Source organism: Peromyscus leucopus, chromosome 7 (genome assembly GCF_004664715.2).
Source record: "Peromyscus leucopus breed LL Stock chromosome 7, UCI_PerLeu_2.1, whole genome shotgun sequence".
NCBI classification, from domain to species: domain Eukaryota; kingdom Metazoa; phylum Chordata; class Mammalia; order Rodentia; family Cricetidae; genus Peromyscus; species Peromyscus leucopus.
Window position 1 is genome coordinate 12,011,192 of NC_051069.1, and position 11,309 is coordinate 12,022,500.

Consider the following 11,309-nt stretch of genomic DNA (forward strand, 5'->3'; position numbering starts at 1 on the left):
GTTTGGGGACCTAGAATACACACAAAAAGGCACTAGAGCTTTATTCTGGTTCGACATCAAATCACAATTAAACCTTCCTCAAAGTCTCTGTTGTCCTGGTAACTGCTCGCTACTGAGAACGTGGGAGGGTGTGAGTGCCCAAAGGGGCTGGAAGGAGCGCGCAGGAGAGCTTATTAAGGAATTCTTCCGGGTGCTCACAGCCGCCACAGCCGTGTCAGACAGAGGAGCAGGGCTGGGGGGAAGCCCTCCTCAGGTCCTCCCGACGCTGGGATGGATTTGGGGCTCTGCCGCTGCTGTGAAGTGGCTTCCGCATAGTACAATAACAAGGCTGACGCCGGCACACCAAAAATATTGACAACAAATAGTATTTTGAATAAGCAGATGGTAAATCCCCTTAAACACATTCGGCTCTGACGGATATATTTAGACGCAGATGAATAGTCGCGGGGGATTTTTTTTTTTTTTTAAGTGTCAATTGGTGTGAATGAATAAAGATGGTTTTAAAGGAGCTGAACTGCTTAGGGATTAGGGCCAACTGGAACAATTTACTTAAAAAAAAAAAAAAAAAAAAAAAAGCAGGGAGGCCGCCAAGCTGGAGAGTCTCGGTTTCTGAGTGAAGCAGGGGGTGGTTAGCCCTGGAGGCTTTCACTGGGCCGGCTCAGAGCTCTCCATTTGCCCACCTTTTTAATTGTGCCCAAACGAGATCTCGCAGCTCCGAGGACCCAATGATCGCGGCAGTGACAGAGAGGGAGGTTTTTAAGTAGCAGTCCTTTCTATTGTGGTTTAACAGATTTTTAGCAAGAAGACTGAGAATATAAATTGGCTTCATTTTTAAATCCTGAGGAAAATGCCTAAACAGCCCATAAGGTCCCACTTCAGGCAATTAAAAAAAGCTCAGAATAGCAAGCAAGAGGGAGAGAAAGAAAGAAAAAAAAAGCACAAAATTTATTTGGACACTGATGAGACCAACTTCATTCCTACATCGTCTCAGGGCCCCTTCTGTGAACCTGGTGCCCACTGTGGGGAGGTGGGAACGGTGTAAGGAGAAAGAAGAGCATGTCAGATATAACTTCTGGTTTCATTCCAGCAATGGAAAACACGTTCTGAGCGTGTATGTAATAAAAATGATAGTTTAGACTTTCTCTTCACTGATGTGCAGTGCCTCTCGTGGGCCAAATTCTAGTCCCTCACTGACCATGGAGGCGCCACGAGAAAAAGGTTCAGAAACACTGTTGGGGGAGATGGCTCCATTGGCAAAGTGCTTCTCGCAAGCACAAGGACGTGAGTTCCAATCCCCAGCACCCACATCAAGAATCAGGCCTGGTGGCACATGCCTGCAAGATCTTCAGGGCTTGCCGGTCAGCCAGGCTAGGCAAAAAACAAACAAACCAACAAAAAAGGCAGTGAACTCCAGATTCAGCTGAGAGAACTTGACTCAAAAATAAGGTTGTGAACAGTGGAGGAAGAAACCCAGTCAAGCTCTGAACCCCACACATGCAAGTAGAGGTGAGTGCACCCACACGCTTGTGCATACGTGTGCATATACCACACAGAGAGAGAACATTTACTAGCCCCTCTCCTCTGATTTTAGGGTCCTTGAAGGACTTGTGGAGAGGTATTCTCACCATGACCTTCAGCTTCCTCTCAGAACTCGGAAACAGGATTTTTCCAAGTCCTATCCCGATAGAGGAGACGCCCGCCGTCACTCAGCCTTCTTGCGGGTACCACTGGGAAATGGCCTTCACCCTACGCTCCTCATCTCTGAGAAAGCTACTTAATGATGCATAAAACGAATTATTATAAAATAAGACAGACTCCGCACGGCAGCTGCTCACCATGTGGAAAATCACAATTTTTCATGGCCTGTTTTCTTTGAAAATGTGTGCCCTTTCTCCATCCTTAATGCATTCTGTATATGTAAAATAAATACTCTTCACAGCAGGACCCTGGCTCCAAGGCCTTAAAACCTAATAAAAGAGTCCTGTAGTTTAATGGTCCTTAAATGCTCAACATCTTTTTCACTTAATGTAAAATCCATCTGATCTAATAGCCGTGACTGAATTATAGATATATAATTTTTTCTATTAAATGTTAATCTTCTGACTTGGCACAGCAATAGACGCTCTAAATTATTAAGAAGGCAATAACCTCTCTAAACTCTTTCCAGAATTCAGGATATTCCCAGGTCTGCTATCATAAAAAATAAATCTGCAAACCTGCATAAAATAAATAAGAATTGAGTCTATTAAATAAGACAATTCGATAGCAAATAACAATTATGGGGACATTGTTTTCCTGATGTCTCCTCCTCTATTTCATTGAATATAAATTCATATATACATATAAATATATATACATATAAATATGTATACACATATATGTGGCCAAATCATGTGTCTATATAGCTAGGGAAGCAGCCCTCAAAGAGTCTCCCTCTTTGTCATTTACCTATGACATTTTTGTTATCTTCTTTTGCTTGGATTCATTCATTGGTGATGTTTGTTCAAGCAGGCATAAATAATGAGAATGTCTTCTAAGTATATATGGGATGCCACATGCCCAACTATGCTAACCACAGCCTTTCCACTGCCTGGGGAGACCTGTGGGAGAATAGTCGCTGTCCTTGCTTAATCTTTTCATTTTTAAATCTATATACTAAGGCAAAGATGAGTACAGGATCAGAGAGATGGTTCTGTGGACACTATCTGATGCCTTAACGTCCTCCTACAGACCCTGCTAAAGATCCCTCTACACCCACCCACCCCCATAGCACCACAGCCTGGTAAGCAACCTTTAACACATGGGTTTGGGGGGACATTTAAGATCCAATTCATAACGAAAATGAAACTAACTTCACTTGGGGATTTTAGAACAGTATAGGTATACCTAGTGGTTGGTCACTGCATGAATATTTAATTTTAATAGGTAAAACCGTGTCGGTTTGGGTGTGTAGTGTAGGGCACAGACCCCATTTTTACAAATGTACAGAGGTCAGAGGACAGCTTGAGGGCCTGACTCAGTTCTCCCCCTTTACCACGTGGGTTCCGGGGATCAAACTCAGGTTGTCAGGTTTGGTGGTACGTGCCACCACCTGCTGACCTATCTCGCCAGCCCAAGATTTAAATTTTTATTTTTTTGTATAAGTGTAAGTATCTTTTTTTAAAAAAAAAAAATGTTTATTTATTTATTATGTATACAGTTCTGCCTACATGTATGCCTGCAGGCCAGAAGAGGGTGCCAGATCCTTTCCATATGAATGCATATATGTGCTCTCCTGGAGCCTGCAGAGACTCAAAAAGGACACTGGATACCCTAGAACTGGAGTTACAAGCAGACATGAGCTGCCTCACGTGGAGAATGTTCTGGAAACTAAACCAAGATCTTGTGTGGAACAGCAAGTGCTCTTAACCACCAAGCCATTTCTCCGGCCCATCGCTATTGGTGAAATTATTAAGGCCACTCCACTTAGTTAAAAGGAAGGTTTATTTAGTGGGCAACTTACAAAAAGGGAAAGATAGGTCGCAGGGTCTGGGGAAGGTGTATCGCAATCCAGCGGTGTTCTCTGGAGCTCTGCTCGGTCCCCTCCACTGTTCAGGGTCCCAGAACAGAGAGAGCTCGCCCATCCAGCTCTCTGGTCTCCAGGCGCCTCCCCTGGCCCCACCTCTTAGGCGTGACAGTTGCCAGAGTCTCAATGGGGGTTGGAACTTCCAGATCCAAGCTGAAATGGCTACCCACTACACCTCGCTTGCCCGGTTTTAATAGATAATTCTTAATGCTAGGGGAGGTCAAGAAGAATGAGCCCGCCTGATGACACAGGGGTGGCAAAGAAAAGACCCTAGGGATTAAAGAATAAAGGGTCAGACCCCTGTAGAGTTCAGTGACCCTCCCAGAGAACTTGCAGGTCTCTAGATGACAACTGGCCACTTCAGGTCTCACAGTCTTTCTGAAGGTAAAACAGCAAAGACAAGCATCTCCCATGATCCATGCTCCACTCACTCATTAAAAGGCTTTAGTCAGCAATGCTTTATATGCAATCTCAGCCTGGCACCTCAATGGGCAGGTGGGTGACAGCAGAATTGGCTTAAGAGGGTTTCAGATAGCCAACCAAAATGACTATCATCTTCCATATTTAGACTCTGACAGCCTTCACTCTAAATTCTCCAAAAATAAGAAATGGACTACTTAGCTTTACAGTCCTCTATAAGGATACCCAGAGCAATTCTAAAGAAAACAGTTTTCAGGCGAAGACAAAATAAAAATATGCAGGGGCTGGGGAGAAGCCTCAGGGATGGAGAACACAGACTGTTCTTGCAGGGTGCTCAAGTTGGTTCCCAGAACCCATGTCAGGAGGCTTAGAACAATCTGTAACTCCAGCTCCAGGGGGGTCTGATGCCCTCTTCTGGCCTCTATAGCTACCTGCACTCAATGTGCACATACACACATAAATTTAAAACAAGAAAAGTTAAAACACAAAACAAAGTATGCATAAGGTTACTTCCCCAACTACTAAGGAAAACACAGCTCTGAACATAGGTATTCAGTTTAGAGCATCACTATGTTAGACTTCAGTAAGTGGCCCAAACTCTGAAAACAGAATTCATGACAAAAGACAATACTAAATATAACTAAGGAACCAGATGTCACTCATGTAAACTTTCTGTATCTACCTCAGGAATTCAAAATAAATCAGTTCTGACTTCCCATTGTTTACACACTGAAGAAATGTGGAAAATACTGACTTACATAAAGAATGAAGTCATACCATTTGCAGGGAAATGCATGCAACTCAAGATCACAATGTTAAGCTAATTAGGTCAGTCTCAAAAAGACAGAGATCACACATTTTCTCTCATTTGTGGTTCCTAAACTTTACAGAGACATAAAACCATATGGATACAGATTACATGAAAGCAGAACGCACACTATCTAGAGTAAAAGGGGGACTGATGAGTTGGGGTATCAGGGTATGGGGGGAGTATGCTTAAAATTCATTATGTGCTTGCATAGATGTGCTCTTATGTAACCTTATATTTTAAAAAAATGCTTTTTCAAAAAGGGAATATGACGGCACATCCTTGGTGTGAGCGGCAATTTTTCTAACTGTATCCATTGAAGATAGGGTCTTAAACAATTTGGTTTATAATGTTCAAGGATTATTAAGGCACAATTTGCAATGGAAGGAAACTCAGGGGCCGGGGAGATGGCCATGAATACAGCACATGCCATGTATGTGTCAAGAGCAGAGTTTAGATCCCCAGAACTAACTAATAAAAGCCCGGCAGGTCTGGTGGCCACCTGTAACCCCAGCACCAGGGAGCCAGGGACAGAGGGATACCCAGGGCAAGCTGGCTCACTAATGTAGCCTATCGCCAAGCTCTGGTTCAACTGGGAGTCCCTGCTTCAGTAAGTAAGTGGTGAGCAGTGGGGGAAGACAGTCAACATCAACTTAGGGCCTCTATGTATGCATATACCTGTGTACATACACACAGGCAACCATACACACATGAACATACATATATACACTATGCATTACACACACACACACACACACACCACGCACACAAAAGCTCAGCTGAAATGATTCATTTGTGCAATTACTTGCTAAATGTCAAATTAGTGCTTTAGTGTGCACAGTAAACAAAATATTAATCAAAATAAAGACATATAAATTCTCCTTAGTAAGATATAGCTACTTAAATAGGTGGTTAGAAAATTTACCACAAATACGTCCAATTCCATCATCTTCTTACTGCCTTTACTCTGGCAGCCTACTGCATTGTGGCAAACGACAATGTTTCCCCAAATCAATTCTCTAATGCTAATTTTGCAAAAAAACTTGTGTTTCACATTATTAATCCCATCCGAATGACGTTCCTATAAATAAGTCTGAAACATTTGGAGGATGCACGTATAATGAATGCTTGATTACAACAGTCACAAGTGTCAAAGCAACTGCAAAAAAGTCCAAGTTTTGACACTTTGAAAATTTTCGCGCATCATTTCGCTTTGTTCTCATTTGAAAGACCATGGTGAGAAAAGTCAACCACAAGTAATGAAAGACTAAAACTTTGCCATGGAGACCAGGAGGCAACCTTCTTACAAATTCCTCAAATACCGCGCGCCTGCCTGTTCTTGGTCTACGTGTAACTTAGGACTGTAAAACACTTGTGAGAAGAAATCTACTTGAAAAGGTATCCGTGTAAGAACAACAACAAAGCCAAAGGTGCTCGTTATGCTGCTCAATAAAGATGCACCTTGGCTAGCCGCATAATCCTCTCCTCCAGAGTGTGTAAGGCTTAGGGATCACATGAGGAGAAAAATGATTTATGTTCGTAAGCACGTGTGTGCAAATGTGTGCGCATGGGGGCCAGAGTCTGGCATCTAACATCTTCGTCAATCATTCCATCTCACTTTTTGAGGCAGGGTCTCTCTGGACCACAGCTGGCTGATTAGACTGGATGGGCTCAGAGGCTCTCTGCCTCCTCAGTGCTGGGATTACAGGTGCACACTGCTGTGTCTGGGGGTGGGAACGGGGCCCTGGGGATTGAACTCAGACCCTCAGGCTTGCCTGGCAAGCACTTACCGACTGAGCCATCTCCTCAGCCCAGGAAGATCTTTTGATCCGCTTAAAAGTAGCTAACAGCTAAATTAATTTCTCCAAATCAATCTTTGAGTGCTTATTTTAGCCTAACCCTCTTTTCATATGGACCCCTTCAAATGGCTCACATTCTATTAGGGACTCAACCATTTTTCAGGTGTAATTTTTAAAAGTATAAATAGAAAAGACGTAGTTGAAGCAAGGCAAGGTGCATGCCGTTTGCCACTGTGTGAAATGAACGTATACAAAATCTAAGTTTTGAATTGACAGAAAAACTCAGTGACGTGCCTATTTCATAAAAAAATAAATAAATAAATAAAACTCAACAACAGAACAAAATATATTTTATTTTACTGATACTATCAGAGTAAGGCCCAGAAGAGCCATGGAGTTGCACCCAGAATGCAAAGCACCAGCAGGACAGGCCCCGGTCAGCTGACGCTAACACACAAGGCCTTGCCGCATCTGTATGATCTGCAGTAAGGCCGCCTGTACGTCTTCATCCATGTGACCCTGGAGAGAAGGAAGAGGGAAGAAACAGCATGTGTCATCTCTGTTGACCTCTGAAGGGAAGCCTTTAGCCTAGGGCACATCTGGCTGTGTTTTACAGGTGGACCCTCACCATGGGAGGGGTAGCCCACAGGCACCCAACCGTGGAAATAAAGGCATCAGGCCGTGAGGAGGGAGTACACAGGAGGGCACTTAACACTTACGAGTAAACACACCAACGGACAGCAATGGTCTCTGCGGAGCAGGCTGTCTACACTAGAAACAGAGTAAACTACAAGCGTGTGTATGCGTGCACACGTGCAACCTCAAACATTCTCCGCCTTCTATAGAGAGGCAGTCTGTCTTGAAACCAGAGCTTGCTGTTTTCTGGTGAGTCTCCCTAGGCAGCTTGCCCTGGGATCCATCTCTCCTTCCTGACATACCCACTCGGCATTTCTGTGGGGCTGGAGATCTGAACTCTGGTCCTCAAGCTTGCATGAGAAGGGCTTTCTCCACTCAGCCACCTCCCTGCCCTGACACTTTAAGGAGAATGATAATCCCCACACTTAGGACTTTACATAGCAAGGTGACACATCTCTGCAGCTTGCTTGCCTTTTCACCTGGTGTCCCAGCAGTCTTTGTCCAGAGCCAGTTAACTGTTCATTGTTTTATGTAGTATCCAGTATACAGACATTCCATTTCTTTGCCTCTTCCCTAATGTCGGACACTTAAGACACACACTCACTCTCTCTGTCTCTGTCTCTCTCTGTCTCTGTCTCTTTCTCTCTGTCTCTGTCTCTGTCTCTCTTTATATCACCAGACACTTGGAGAAGAAATAACTAGCTCAAAAGGCAGGTTTAGCACTGGGTATATTGTGAGCAACTGTAATGCCAGCACTCAGGAAGTGGGGGCAGGAAGATCAGGAACTTAAGGGCAGCCTAGGCTACATGAGACCTGACTCAAAAATCCAAGCCACCACCACAACAACAACAACAAAACAGTCCAATATTTGATTTTTCAAAGTACTACAAACCTTTCCTTACTAGAAACAACAATTTACACTTCCAGCCAGCAGAGCGTAAAAGACTCCATCTTCCAAACACTTGGCTGACACTAGCTAAAAGTACCTCTCATACATTGGCATCTCGACCCTGATGCAAAGTTGAGTGTGTTCGCCATGTATATTGTAAAGGAAACCATTTAAAAATTTTACAGTAGGGGGTGGAGACATGGCTCAGTGTATAAGAACGGTGGCTGTGCAAATGGGAGGCTCTGGGTTTGAATCCCCAGCACCCACATAAAAACCCTGGGCAAGGCGGTACGTGCCTGCAACCGCAACATTTTGAGATGGAGACGGGTGGATCGCAAGAGCTCTCTGGCTGACCAGCCTCGCTCAAACAGTGAGCTCCAGGTTCAGTGAGAGGCAATAAGACAGAGCGCAGAGTAATAAAGACACTCCGTGTCCTATTCGGCCTCCGCACACACCTGCACACTCACACGTGTGCAACCATACACACTTTTTAAAGTAGCAGGGTTAAACAGATGCAAGTCTGTGGTAGGCTTACACGCTTCTCCTTTCCTCTTTTTTTATTAATTTATTACTGGAACATCTCAACAGGTGTTGGAAGGACACGTCCATGAACACAACAAGTTTTGCCTCCCAAATCTGTTTTCACAGCAGCAGTGTGTTTCAATTTCAAACGTGAGCCACAGTTGACTAAACTGGATCCATAGTTAACTGTACAATGCCAGACAGCAAGACAACTTCAGATGTCAACTGCTGCTGCTGCTGCTGCTTCATTAGGACTCAGCAGAAAATCATTACAGGTTTCAGAGAAAGGTCTGTGAAGTTGTCATTTTTTTTTTTCCTCTGCTCCCATCCCGGATGCTTCTCATCCTTTCTAACATCAAGTTTCTGTGGGGGGGGGGGCACACATGTGCACGCACAGAGGACATTGGGTGTCTTGCTCTATCACTCCAACACTGCCTTATTCCCTTGAGACAGGGTCTCTCACTGAACCTAGAGTTAGGCTGGTGGCAGTCCCAGTGATCCCAGTCTCCACCTCCCTGGGAGTTGGGGTTATAGGCACTCAGGCAGCCATGGTTGTCTCTTTACATGGGTTCTGGGATCCGAATCCAGTTCCCCATGCTTGACCAGCAAGTGCCTTTACCCATTTACCATCTCTTCAGCCTGCTCTATGCTTCTCTAATTCCCCTCATAAATGTTCTACAACTATTGCCCACTGATAGCTCTAATAATTGAAATCATCTTTCAGCTCTCAGCATATGTCCTACCCACTCAAAAAAGTAGCAGGGAAGCATCCTTCACATGTTATCCCTCTTTCTCAGTGCCCCCTCCATCCCTGCAGAAAGAGTAGACTATTGATTTTAAGAGTTTGATGTCAGAGGATATGTTTACTATTTAATTAAGTTCTCTTTAAAAAAAATGTTTCCTTGAAATTTGCTCTCAGCACCCATCTTCCCCCCTTCCTCTTTTTATTTATTTATTTATTTTTACAGAACAGTGTGGCCTAACACTTTTCCAATCCAAATCATTCCTATCATCCCTCACCCGTCATCCCACCATGTGTCTCTTGCAGCACATCTTCCTGAACCGTCTATTCTGAGAACTCGGGAGACGCTCTTCACATGGCTGCCACAGAGCAGTAACCACCCATCTTTTGCACCCTAACCATTTCCTTAGCATGATTTTTTAAAAGGCTTTCTCAGGACACCACTAAAGAACAGGATTTACAGTCTTTCGCTTCGCCAAGTTTAAAGCTCCATAAAGAAATATCAATTATCTCATATCGGACCAATTTTCCTTAATTATTACAATTCCATGCATGCACCCTTTGTTCCTTTCAGACTAAGTTTTTCCTACTTCAAAGAACCCCCCTACACTACCAGGAAACATATGCAGTCCCCCTACTCTCCCTCTTCCCGATGACAGCCACGTGCGATGTCAAGGCGGCATTATCCCAGCTAGCGACACTGTTAACGTGAGCTGCCATCGTGTGTTGCCAAACTGTCTAGAAGATGAGTGACAGGCAGATGGAGACAACACTAAATTTAAGATGTTGTGTTGCTCTATAGCTTTGTAAATTGTTCTGGGAGATATGCAAGCCATGATTAAAAGAAACACAATTATTTTTAAATAAGCATATGGGCTAGAGCAACTTCAAATGTCAAGTACATTCATGTAAGTTTATTCAAAAAATAAAAGCAGCACTTTACTTTTCTCCGACACGAACAGTCTTTCCAAAGACACAGCAGTCCTTACCTGTGCGGCGCTGAGGAGGTGCGTCCGATAGATAGCAATGACTTCCTGGTGCTGTCTGTCAGCATCCTAGAACCGTGGGAAGGTGGACAGATGAGAACACCAGCACCCACATCTGCAAGCCCGGGAGGCGTGTGGCAATGCTGTCCCGAGACCTCCTGCTGCAGACTGGCAGATTATTAACGGGTTCCTGCCACTCTCAGAACAAACCACAGATGCTGAACTACTTATGATGGAGCTAGCGTAAGATTTTCCCATAATGCATAGGAATACGACTGGGAAAGCAATACCACTTATCCCAAGTTACAGGGGATTGCTGCCTCAGTTTACCTCTACTGCTATGAACTTGCCATTGAATACGCTTCAGGCCATTCAAAAGCTTCCCCTCTTGTTTCCTGTGTCCCCTTCGTCATGAGCTAGCTCTTCCCTTTCATCAGTGGTGGCTCCAAGACCCCAGGAGTTGCCTCCTTATACGAGAGAATCCAAACTCCTCAGCTTGGCCTTCCAAGTCCTCCACAACTCAGTCTCAAGTAGTAAAAGCCGAGTCTTTTGTAATATTTATTTTTATTATTTTAAGTGGGGGCGGGGAGCAGAGCCCACAGAGGCCAGAGGCATCAGATCCCCTGGAACTGGAGTTATGCGTTGTTGTGAGCTGCTCCGCTCAATGCGGTACTGGGAACTGAACTTGAGTCCTCTGCAAGAGCAGACAGAATATGCTTCTTTCTAACTGCTGAGCCATCTCTCAAGCTCAGGTCTTTAAAAAAAACCGTGTTGGTGTTATTGTTGTTGTTATTATTATTATTATTATTATTATTACTATTGCTTGAATGTGGGAGGAGGAGAGGAGAATATGAAGGAGAACATGGGCACACATGAAAATAGCGGACGACTCCAAGGAGCAGTTCTCTCCTCTACCTTGACTGCGTTTGTCACGGCTGTCAG

General features: G+C 44.2%; 1 protein-coding gene across 1 annotated transcript in view; it reads right to left on the reverse strand.

Moving 5' to 3' along the window:
- Window positions 1-6,925: 6,925 nt before the first annotated feature.
- Uaca (uveal autoantigen with coiled-coil domains and ankyrin repeats) overlaps window positions 6,926-11,309 on the reverse strand; it is a 90,675-nt gene continuing 86,291 nt past the window's right edge. Inside the window, 2 exon segments of the mRNA XM_028867303.2 lie at window positions 6,926-7,111; window positions 10,371-10,436. Of these exon segments, the coding sequence (XP_028723136.1) occupies window positions 7,040-7,111; window positions 10,371-10,436 (138 nt within the window). The 3' untranslated portion in view covers window positions 6,926-7,039.